Source organism: Brienomyrus brachyistius, unplaced genomic scaffold (assembly GCF_023856365.1).
Source record: "Brienomyrus brachyistius isolate T26 unplaced genomic scaffold, BBRACH_0.4 scaffold44, whole genome shotgun sequence".
Lineage (NCBI taxonomy): Eukaryota > Metazoa > Chordata > Actinopteri > Osteoglossiformes > Mormyridae > Brienomyrus > Brienomyrus brachyistius.
Genome location: NW_026042319.1, coordinates 328020 through 340388, shown reverse-complemented (window position 1 = coordinate 340388; position 12369 = coordinate 328020). Strand labels below are relative to the sequence as shown.

Genomic DNA, 12369 nt, shown 5'->3' with positions numbered 1-12369 from the left:
AAAACAAAAACAAAAGGAAACTCCCAAAGTTTTTGTTTACCCCAAAGGAGTGTCTTGTCCTCCCTCTCAGACGGCATCATAATTTTCCAAGTATTTTTCAGGCTCAGTCACATCGGTTTCTAGGGTGACACAGATGGGAATGAGGAGGGAGCGACACTGAGGATGAAAACTCTTTGCTTATCTTCCTGATTCAGATAAACACACAGTCAGTCGACAGTGGCAGTTTATCGCATCCACCACGTGCTACATATTGCCCACCATTTTTTTATGTTGAGAATTTTTAAAAATCTAGACACCAGGGTCAGTTTGGGACGGTCTTCATGTTTGCTGCCGCAGAGTGTAACTGTACTTCAGCAGCTTTGAAAACCCCATTTATGAACTTCTGCCCTGTAACCAATCACTCCCCTGAACTGTGCACGAACAGAGAAGCAGGTTGATAATTAGATGCGGCTCATCATATGAACAGGGATCTCAAATAAACATTTTAAAAGAATCCAACATTTTCGGATTTCCCCACAGCAGCACGAGTGAAATTACAGGCAATAACTGTCAGTTTAATGATCAAACTGAAAGAGGAACCGTTTGGAGGGATCTGATGACTAACCAAGGTCCCTTTTGTTTTTTAGAAAATGAAACATTCGTTTGTCGTTTCCCCTAATATCTGCAATTAGCCTGGTTGTGTTTTTAATCATCGAATTACAAATGTGTTTATGTTAGAATTGCTGCCAGACCTCAGTTACGAAGCCACAGCGAACTGAAATCTGCAAAAATGGACAGACACAAAACTCTCCACATCAGATAAGACTTAACCACAGAAACCCAGCCCAAATAGCTGGAAGTGACCTGCAGAAACACTCAATAAAATTGGCATTTAAAAATAGCAAAGAAGTCAAGTGTTCCCTAAACCGTCCCGTGCGTGAGATGGACAGGGATTGATTATCTGTAGTTTGTTCAATAATAAGCAGTGAAAGTATATTGGACAAGATATTCTGATAGGTTTCCAGCTTTGTTGCAGACAGCACAACACCTCTTGATTAGAACAGAAATCCATCGAGACCAATTACAGCGCTGTTTTCCCGTCTCAGTAGCCCAGCCTTCTGCCGTGATATCCATGTGGCTGCTTTCCTTCCTGAGCAGGAGCACATTTCGCGGGCTTGGCATTCCCATGGCAATCGTCAAATGGGGATGATCCCGGCAATATTAACCACGGCCACAAACCGCTCAGCACAGTGGCTGGACAGGAAGCGTCGATGGATCACCACTGACAACTGGGGAAGTTCAGGAAGGGGGCAGCAGGTTGGGAGATGGCGACCAGACCCCAGAGGAGAGGAAGGAGCTAGAGAGCACAGCTCACCAACAAAGGAGCCTTCTTCAGCCTGAGGGGAAGGACGAACAGCCAAGGGGATTTTGCCGTTCGGAAGGCAGGAGGACTAAAATACTTTTTGCGCAGTTCTGTACAACATGCGAAGTCGTAAAAATATCGGTCAGACAGGCACCATTAAAATACCTTGAAAAAAAAAACTACAGTCGATTAAATCATAGAGCTTTGCTAGATACTAGAGCTGTGCAACCCTGAGTATTTCAGTGTCTTTCTGGGAGAATTGTATGGTCAAAATAGCACAGAAAGCAGGAGAAGATGAGCCAGTAATTTTACCATGTCGATTCCGCTGTGGAATGGAATGACACAGCGGCAGGCAGGTGTTATTGACTTTGAATCTGACACTGGCAAGATGCTCTCAACGTAAGCTAAACAGCAACAGGCTGAAGCCTTCACCCAATGCAAACGCTGCATCCGCTCAAATCACCGGCGTCTGTTTCACTTCAGCAAAAGTTCCAAATAGGATCATTCTCCTCGTTAGACCTCCATGCACAGTGTTTTTTTTGTTAAACATATCCACACAAAACCAGCAAACAATGCTCCACTGTATAAGTTTAGTGACACAAATTGCTTTCATCATCTCAGTCACCTACTGATCTGGGGCAAACACTCAACCGAACTACTTTTGCACAGAATCAAACCTTCACGTAGCACAATAACACCATGACTCAAGCATTCTTGCCGTGATAAAAATTTCATGCGTGGGAATAATAATAAAAAAAAAAATACTCAAAGAAACATCGAATTATAGCATCCATGGTCGGTGAGCCTCGGACCTCACGTCTCTACTGACTGGACATGGTATTTATAAACAAATCAGGGTCCCTGCCCACCCCTAGCAGAGATGGGGTCGACCCTCACTCACTCTGCAGCCAGTGGCAGGACTGGGAGAACCTGTGGTAACTCCTCACTTCTTCCAGACAGATGCGGACGAAGCCTCCTCCATCCTCCATAGGCCGCAGGTACACATCTAGCACCTGGAGCCCAGCCTCCGCAGCCATCTCCCCAGGATCTCGGCACAGAGGACGCCCGTCCTCTACCCTCTGGCTCTCATTCAGAGCTGAGCGGTAGGCAGAGATTACAGCTCGAGCCGCCGCAGCCTCTCCACACTGTGACTTTCCGCACTTCCTACTCCTTTTCCAGGTGGCTCTCTCCCAAACAAAAGGTGATGAAAGGTGGAGCCAGTGCAGCCCCCCCCCCCCGCCCTCCCAACCTGACCACTCCCCTGCTACCCTCGGCTACCCTCCCCGACTCATTTACCTGCGTCACTCGCTCAGGTGATAAAGCCGCTCTCTGCGTTCACTCACATCGTGATGCAGTGCAATAGATTTCATAGAGGTGGGACCATCCAAAGCTATTTGAAACGGCTCTCAACAAGCCAACCTCATGGACACACTCCAAAAAAATCATGCTTGGAGACTAGGGTGCCACCAGTACATCGTCACCTGAATGCATTAAGACTCAACAGTGCAAGCTGCACAGACACTGCATGCTGACTCTGTATATGTAAAAAAAAGCAGGGTGAGAGGCATCCGGTATTTTGAACCAGCATCCCGTCAGCGTGTCGAGAAGCTCTCCGAAGAGCACAAAACAGCCACTCTGAAGCTCTCGTGTCGTCAGTTAAGGACACGTCCTGGGGTTTCGGGTAAATAAAGCATCGCAATGTTACACGGCAGAGTAGGAATTCTTAAGGGCAGGCGTTACGCAGAAGGGGAACATCTCAGCCCTTGATTTCTTATTCTGAACTAATGAGTCTCCCAGCATTCGGAGAGGAAAACAGTGGGACGGGGGTGCGGGGGGGTGTCTACTCTGGATCCCAGACGCAATAACAGGCAGAGATGATGAGCCGACCGGCGAAAAAAACTCAGAAATGTCTCCATGCAGACGTGCAAAACCGCTGGAAACATCCCCTCGATTTGCCAAGATCACAGAACTTTAAAAAAAAATAAAAAAACAAATAGCTGCATTGGATTTAAATGTTTTACAGTGGCTACATTCCTGAATCTTTCTAAAGGCTGTACAAAAGGACAGGACACACACACACACACACACACACAGGCACACAGGCTCAGAGTAACAAACAGCCACACACTCTTTGAAGCAGGGGCCCTGGTGCGAAGGCCAGGGTTAGACTCACGGCGCCTCAGCGTCAGCAGGGGCAGCAGAACCGTGCCGCTGGACCTCCTGTCGGACCGCCTCCTCGTCCTCCTGAGCATTGGGGCTCCTGTCGAGTGCAGACAGGAGCGGGAGCCGACAGCGACTGCGGAGCCGGCCAGTGTGTGTGCAGCTCCGAGGAGCCTGTCTGTGCGCGCCCCCCCCCCACCACGCCATGGCCACACCCCCAGCAGGGGGAGAGCCTGGAGGAAGAGGCACCAGTTCACCAGCCACCCCCCTGCCTGAGGAAATGGCCCCGCAAACTTAATAGATAGCGGTCAGAGGGACATGCACGCGTACAGACACACACAGATACGCTTTAATACCATTATATTTATTAGGTATTCCCACACAGCGCTGCTGTAACTCACTAACCCCACCCCTAAATCTTCACAGAGGCCAAACAAAGCAAAAAGTTTTCATCTGTCCTTCTGATTTAGTTTGAAGCTTTCTCCCTAACAGGGCTGCCCATATCCTTCACCTACACACACACACACACACATGCACGCACTCGGACACACACGCACAGACACACACACGCGCATATGCACAGACACACAAACAGACACACGCGCGCTCGCACACACACGCACAGACACACACACACACACAGACACAGACACACACACAGACACACAGCATGATTGGCCCTAGGCTGAATGTGTCCTCCCCCTTTTGGCCCCTCTGGCCAATCAGCTCACGCGGTGTCTCGCCATGGTGACGGGGGCTGTTGGGAACGGTTCTCACACAACTGGCTCTGAAAAGCGGTGGTACAGAGCGGCAGTGCTGGCACATGGACAAGCTCCGGAAAAACAGCGGAAAAAGGGTCCCAGACAACAGCTCCTTGGACTGCTGAGGGGCTTTCTGCCACTCCAAAAAGAAATAAAAAAAGAGGCAGAAAAAGAGAACCCCCCCCCATTAAGATTCCGACAAATTCCACTAATGCTCATCACACAGTAAGGATGTGACATTAACAGTACTGGTGATACCGGCCCTTTGCCCGTGGCCCCCAACTCACCTTATGATGGATGGATGAAACCCAGATACAGCCGAAGGGACTAGATGGACCCAAGGCGCCCTTACCTCCCGTCAGAGGAGAAGGAGAAGCGAGCCGGGTGGCCCAGCGAGACGAGCAATTTATAGAAAGGAAGGAGGAAGAGGAGCAAGTGAAAAATGCCGTTGGTGTCCAGGCCACACAGGAAGTCATGGGACTAACAACTTATGACCATAATACTGACTGTTAGTCAAAAAAAATAAATAAATAAGCTGACCAAGTCACACGCAGACGGGCGCGCAGTCACACGCAGACGCAGAGGCATATGCGCACATATCCTGTTGGGGGGGGAAATGTGCCAAAGCCCACTCGTCCTCCATCTCTCCATGTTTTCCAGCCATGCGACACTAATCTCCACAGGAGTGTCTATTTAGATATGAGCAGCATTAGGATTAAAAACGGCATTTTGAAATGTCAGATTCCCTCCACACCAGGGCTGGTTCAGATTCAAAACCACGGCTGCAAGCTCTTGACCTCGTGGACCGACTCTGCTCTCTTCCTCCCTCAAAACATCTTCCTGGAGAAACATCTCCTGGTATTACACAGCTCCTGTTTTGGTGCGCAAAGCAATTTTAGAGTTGGTCCCTGGACGCCATCTTCCCTGGGACGGGACAGAGGACAGAAAGCGGAACAGAGAGGGGGGACTCTGAAAATAGGCACACCTTTGCCTAGTTTCTGAAAGCCCTTCCTGCTTTTGCTCGCCTACACTGTTTTGTGCTTGTAGACGTCGCAGCAGCATCACAGAATAATGCATACAATCCAGAGAGGGGTGGCTATTTGAACAAGGACACATATGGAAGAGTTAAAGACACTATCCAGTAGTTATATACACATCCGTAAATGATTTTCATTGTGCGATGAAAACCTGAAACACCTAAAATGCCGAAGAATTATTAAACAAGAGAGAGTCAGAAGCTCAGCACAGAAAGCCAAGAATTGCTGGACCTATGAATCTAGAGTCTTGGGTCTTGCCTCGAAAAATCCAAGTTGCAGAAACCCCAGGAGGCGTGTAAAGACCTGGCATTCTCTGTAGAAGCTTTTCATTTTATCAGAAGGCCAGGGTCGGGAGGTCTGCGGAATGAGGCATCCAATCAGGTGGAACTATGTAGAGTGGGCGAGGCTCCTCGTGTGGTGCAAGGATATCATGGGCACAGACATGGGTTTGGATGGAGGTAAGATGAAGTGTCTCCCAGAGAAGATCTGAAGGCCACGTGAAGGAAGTCAGAAACAAAAAGAGCACGTCAAGATGAACTGCATTAAAAAACACGCGTGACAGAAATGTGTTTCCATGGATACTCTACTGAACACTTCGCCAACAAGAGTGGACATGAGCCAAAAGGCGGTGGATGACAGAAAGGACTCCATCGCTTCAAAAACATCGGTGGCAGCACTGTCTTGCGCACATTTTTCACACAAAGCTGCACACACAATAACTGCATCTCTTTTCTGCCCCTAACGCAGTGGAACCTACTGGAAACAAATGATGGATGACAAAAATGATTCACGCTACCATAGGAGAATCCACATACCAAGCTAGACATATGCTGTCCCACCCACTGACCAATCACAATTCAGCAGTCACATCACATGATCGTCCACGTCGATAAGGTTTTTAATCCCAGTGACACACCAGAAAAATGTCAACGTTTAACGCTACAGCAACTTTCCGACGTATGTCAACATGTTAACACACACCCTAGCCCTGTAAAATGTCTGTTTCGGCTCAGCGGCCTTCTGTCACTGTCACTACCATCGCTGTTATTTGCACTTGCTGGAGAGCCGGTAACCTGCTCCGCCTCTTTTTCATGTCCCTAAGTCCGTGACGAGAGCCGTGCCCTCAGCTAACAGGGCGGCACTCGGCCACAAGCAGAAGGAAATCGGTCATCTTGAGAGCAGGAACATCACAACAGCCAGAAGTCATTATGCCAGGCTAAGGCCACACTGGTCCGTCATGACATCATCACGACGAGGCCCTGGCTTCCTGGGTAATGGGGCACACTCGCCTCATTACCTCGCAGAGCTGGTCATTGGAATGGATGAGACCGTCCATCTTCAAACCCCGGACAGGCACTCAAAGAGGCCTGGCAGCTGCCCCAGGCAGCATGGGGCACAAGCAGGGCGACAAGCAGGGCGACAAGCAGGGCGACAAACAGGGCGACAAACAGGGCGACAAACAGGGCGACAAGCAGGGCGACAAACAGGATGACAGGCAGGGCGACAAGCAGGGCGACAGGCAGGGCGACAAGCAGGGCGACAAACAGGGTGACAGGCAGGGCGATAGGCAGGGCGACAAGCAGGGCGACAAACAGGGCGACAAGCAGGGCGATAGGCAGGGCGACAAGCAGGGCGACAGGCAGGGCGACAGGCAGGGCGACAAACAGGGCGACAGGCAGGGCGACAAACAGGGCGACAGGCAGGGCGACAAACAGGGCGACAAACAGGGCGACAGGCAGGGCGACAGGGCCGCATATGCTGATGCTCACACACCACGAGCAACCAGAAGGCACCAGGTCATCAAACTGTCTCTAGGCTGTGGGAGGAACCCAAAGTGCTTAGATGCAGCATCCACCGAAGTCGGTATCCTTCCTTTTACAGGCCCCTTATATAATTATAGTATATTATTGGTTAATTACCACAAGAATGGTGTGTGTGAGTGTGCCATGCAAAAGGTTGGTGCCCCATCCTGGGCTTTTCCCTGCCTTGCGCACACAGCCTCTGGGATAAGCTTTCGGCCCCCCATGATCCTGAAAAGGACAATTGGGTACAGAAGATGGATGGATGGATAATTGCGACAGGTAATATGCAGGTAAATACAGAGAAACCCCAGCTGAAAAACATAGACAAATCTCCATTATTACCCTTTAACTCTGGCAATATCATGGAAGCAGACAAGGCTTCCTTTTACAGTACAGTGTCAGCATCCTCACCGAGTAAACTGTACAAACACCTGCAAGAACGTACCCAGTGTTTAAGAAGATGTAGCATGATGCTAGAGGAACACAGCGCCTGCCGGGGGGGGGGGGGGGGGGTCTTACAAGGAAAGTATACAGCAACATTTAATAGTAACTTGTAGTTGATTAGTAACAGAGGAAGTATTTCTAAGAATTGGTTGCCTACTCCTCTCGGCAGTATGCAATTACATTATTACCACTCTAAACTGGTCACAACTACAAGGGTAATATTGGAGATTTGTCTGAGTATTTCAGTTGTAGTTTCTTTGTGTATACCTACTTATTACCTGTGGTAATTAACTAATAACAAATTATAATTTACTACATATTTACTGGGTAATTACTTTGTAAGAGAAAAAAATTAATCAGGGGTGAGATTGGACCCCCCCCCCCAAAGTGGCACCATGCACGGATGAGCCCCCAAAATAATTCATCTTTGAAATATTTTTCAATCTTTTCAGCCTAGCATTTCTCCAGCTAAGGATCTTTGTTGTGATCAGAAAGTGAACACCAAACTGAGCACTTATCTGGATTTCCCCAGGCAGCAGGGGGCGTATTAGTCAAGGACGCATGACGCTGTGATGCACTTATGAGAAGATTGTTGGTTGAGCGACTTCATATGAACAGATCCAGCAGAAACACGGTTTAAAACCGGGTTTAAAAATGTGACTTTAATACACGACTCTTAGATTTCTACAACTGCACACGCCGCCTCTGTCTCTCCAGTCACATCTGACTTACAGGCAGGTCTCCAGATCAGATATGCACCCCCCCAGGTCAACACGGAGCGGGCTTTGGCTGTCTGCCGCCCCAGTTCCGCCCCCAGCGATGTCTTTCTGCTTCAGTGTGAATCCCCTCAGGCCTGGAAACCGGCTAGATTAAAAAAATAAACATCTGCAAGCCTGAAGAGGTTATATATATATATAGATATATACATCAGCACGTATATAACGTGCTGGTACTGCAGAAAGGTTTAATCCTGGGCTGCTGAGGTCCTGCTGTGTGCTGCGTCATGCAGGGGAAAAAAGCATCAGCACTTCCCAGACCTGAGTCCTCAAAATGCCCCCTAAGCAGGGCCAGTGGGGGCAGCGTAGCGGCTAAACCCACAGGCTCGGACCTCCAAGCCGCTGGCTCACATCCCAGGAGGGTTCTGGCCTACCTCTGGCTGAATTATGGAGCTGAGCAACTGGCTCTATGAACGACTGCACAACCGCTGAGGTTAAAGATAGCACGACTGCCTGAAAAGCGGGATGTTTGCTGAATGAGGAAAGATCAGCTTTGTTACCATGGACGTTCATGCCTGGGGGCTCCGAAAGCCAGATGGTCTTCCGGCCAAAGCCAGCGCACAAGATACATTTTCATCATTTCACATCTTTCCTGTTGTTCTCTGGCTTCTCTTTCCAGTCCTTCCTACTCTGCTACACAACACTAACTGCCATGACAGTCTATGATGCTGGTCTTATTCAATTAAAATTTAAATCAGGAGGGTTGTATTGAAAAGGGCAAGACGTAAGAATACAATACCGACATTCACAAAAACGCTCATGACAAAACTTCATCAATTCTTCTCAGTTAGGGCGGGGTCACAGTAGACGCAGATAATGTCTATCTTTAAATGCCCCGACACCCCCATCTCCCTACCCTTACCAGCTAACCTTACCCTCAGAACGTCACCGCTTTCAGCAGAGCTAAAATCATGAGCATCTCCACACCGTCCATCTGTTCTTTACCGCTGGCAAGTTGAGATGTTTAGGAGGCTCTCAGCTGGCGAGATGGTGGAAAGTGAGGGCAGTTTGCTTCCGGATATCTGGCGGGGGTCATCACTCATGCCGGGATACAGAAGTTCCTTCTGGACGTCGGCCCCGCTGGGCACGCCACCCACTCACCCACACGCGTGAGACAACACCTCATCCGAGCTATTAATGTGTTCACTGCGCGGTACACGCTACTAGCCCACGCACAACCTTCCTGGACTTCTATCTACCTCCTATCTGCCAGACTCTGGTGTCAAAACAAATGAGCTGTAGACACTAAGCTAACAAACCGCCGAGTCTCCACCCAAAGGAGATAGGACTGCTCCAACCGGAGTCGCAGCCCAGCTCCACCTTCTGTTCAAATATGCCAACTCGATCACTGGCAGCTGTCACTAAACCGGTGCTGCTGCCTAAACTAACACTAATAGCCGGTCTGAAGTTGATCCTCCTTCAGAGGAAATGCTTTTTGTTATTCGAAAAAGAACTGCAGGGTAACTGTGGTTGACTTGGTGAACCTCAAACTCTGAATTCTCTCCTGCCTCTTCACCACCTTAGCTACTGTGTGGTGAGCATACTGGTGTAGAAAGGCTGCTGTCATATCATCCAGGTGGGGGCTGCACAGTGGTGGGGGTTGAAGGGGCTCCCCATTGCGTCTGTAAAGAACTTTGGGTGTCTTGAAAAGCGAGATATACATGCAACATTCATTCATTTATTCATTCATTCAAACTAGTCCATTCAGTACACTTACATTTAGTTAATGCTCCTCGGAATAAGAATTTACCCATTTTTGCAACTGGATACTTCACTGCAGAAATTCAGGTTCAAAGATACAACATAAGGATCCTTCCCGGAGCAGACAGAGAGAGAAATTGCTTCACATTGTCACTCTCAAGGAGACATTATATATCATAATCCTAAATCATCACAGTGGGCTGCGGGTGTGAGGTAGTCTGACTGGGGTGCAGGCTACAGGCTGTGTGAAATGGCACAACATCATCCTCCCAGAAGCTGCTGTCGGCATGGCGATGGGCCTCACACATGATACATGGAGGTATGCATCTGCCATGCGGCTGTGTGATGTGCTGCACACTGAAAAACAGTAAATAAGAAACGAAATTCCTACATGTAAGTGTACAAACACACACCTGTATCTCTGCATGTATGTCTGTCTAAGCACTTGACTGCACGATTTTGTATGTTTGTACTCCTTGTACTTGTGCACCAAAGGAGTATACAAGAGGCAGGGCGTTAATGTATGTAATCATCACTGTGATCCTTCGTGTACGAGTCAGCCTGTCTGTGTCTGTTCATCACAAACTATACAACACGACATCTTACCACAAGACCCCCCCTGTGATATGGACAAGGCAGAACCTGCTATTTCTCCACCGCAAACCACAGCCCAAGCTGTCACACGAGGGCTCTGGGAATTAACATGTCTGGGGGGGGGGGGGGGGGGGGGCATTCTCAGACAGGCTAAAAACAAAAAAGTTTGCTCCCCCCTTAGGATTTATGCACATGCAACAGCCACCCTCCAGGTCTGTGTCCTGCAATCATTTCCGTACCACGACTTGTGCTGATTTACAAAGACGATCCCAAAGCCACATCTATTAGTCTGTGCCGATGTTCCGCACATCGCCATAGCAGCTGGCTGGCTCTCCCCGGTCGGGTTAATCCTCAGCACAGCTCGTACCTGTCTGAGCTGCCGATAATGTTGAGGGACTCATTTTCACAGGACTGTACTGGACTGTCCCCGTGTTCTGACCTTGCAATGATATGTCTTCTCACCTATAATTTTACAGGACAGAAGGAATGATAACATCTCCCCGCTCACTGTACCTTACATCACTGGCTGTCTGGATCACGCCCCCCCCCCAACCCTCCCTATCCTCACCAGGTAGTGATCTGTAGGCTACTAGGAAAAACACACAATCCAGACAGGAGAGATGGAGACAGCTCCTCCTACCTATGTTGCAGACGACGGTGCTGAGCCTATGCACGAGCTGCTCCTGTGCCATCTCCTCAGTTCTCATCCAGGGGATCATTCTGCACAGCGGCGGGGGGCGGGGTGGCTGGCCTGGTGTGTCGGTGCTGGAGCCTGGAGCCGAGCTGCCGCTGTTGCTGGTCGCCGTGAGGCTGCAGATGCGATGGTTGAGCCGCCGCGCGGAGGAGAGGCAGGGGACAGCGAGACACACGCGCGCGCTCGCACGCCCGCACACGCGCTCACGCGCCCGCACACACTCACAGGCCCGCTGGCACCGGAACGCTGCTTCGGCGAACGCAAATCCGCGGCGATGACTGAGAGGAGCAGCAGGAGCAGGAGGAGGTGATTCGGGTGTGGAGATTATGCAGTGTCACCTCATCAGATCTGCATGAACAGGCGGGGATTCGGACACTCATTAATCAGAGACGGACTCAGAGGTCTCACAACCCCAGGTGACACTACATCATTCTAATAGCCCCTCAGCCTGAGAGCTGAGAGACATTTTAATCCTCTTTTCACATCAACGAGGACGGTACCAAAATCAAAAAAATATATATTTTTTTTTTACTTAAAACAGGCAACAGAATATATATGTAACCTACAAGTACCCCGGGTAAGTTATTTTAAGACGAGCTGCTGAAAACTCCTGAAAATACAATTAGCTCACAGCGAAATCCTCCGGTCACCAGCCCGGGATAACAGACACGTTCTGAGCTTCGTTTTCGCATTTCGTCACATGCAGCCACTTACATAATTCATAAGCTCCGCTACGTTCTCCACAGCTGACCACGCCCACCACAACATCATCCAATCAGCTGGCACAATATCCTTTTATTGACGACTGACCGAGAAGCTCTCATAACTGCGGGAGACTCACGTGGTCGATCTCCGCAGCACGTCAATAAATCAAACTATGTAATACCTGGAAATGCTTAACAATGGGCTGAACAATAAGGTTGCTTTTCGTGCAAATATTTTTGAAAGTCTGTACCAAATAAGCTTGATTTCATAATTAATCATGAGTTTAATTCCCAGGAGTCACTGCTAAGTGACAAGGTGACCTTAAATATTCCCAAGCCTTATAATGTGGACCA

The 12369-nt window shown here is 49.1% G+C and overlaps 1 protein-coding gene across 10 annotated transcripts in view; it reads right to left on the bottom strand.

Moving 5' to 3' along the window:
* mcf2la (mcf.2 cell line derived transforming sequence-like a) overlaps positions 1 to 11991 on the bottom strand; it is a 51050-nt gene extending 39059 nt beyond the window's left edge. For 2 of the 10 annotated variants that reach the window (XM_048999220.1, XM_048999212.1), the window contains exons 1-2: positions 11537 to 11777; positions 11258 to 11427 (exon numbers count right to left, since the gene is read on the bottom strand). In XM_048999220.1, the coding sequence (XP_048855177.1) occupies positions 11258 to 11427; positions 11537 to 11691 (325 nt within the window). In that variant the 5' untranslated portion in view covers positions 11692 to 11777. Of the gene's footprint in view, positions 1 to 2243; positions 2491 to 3470; positions 3705 to 4550; positions 4765 to 11257; positions 11428 to 11536; positions 11778 to 11942 lie in introns of those variants that run through there. The other 8 variants (XM_048999214.1, XM_048999221.1, XM_048999219.1 and 5 more) reach the window with 7 other exon arrangements.
* Positions 11992 to 12369: the final 378 nt, after the last annotated feature.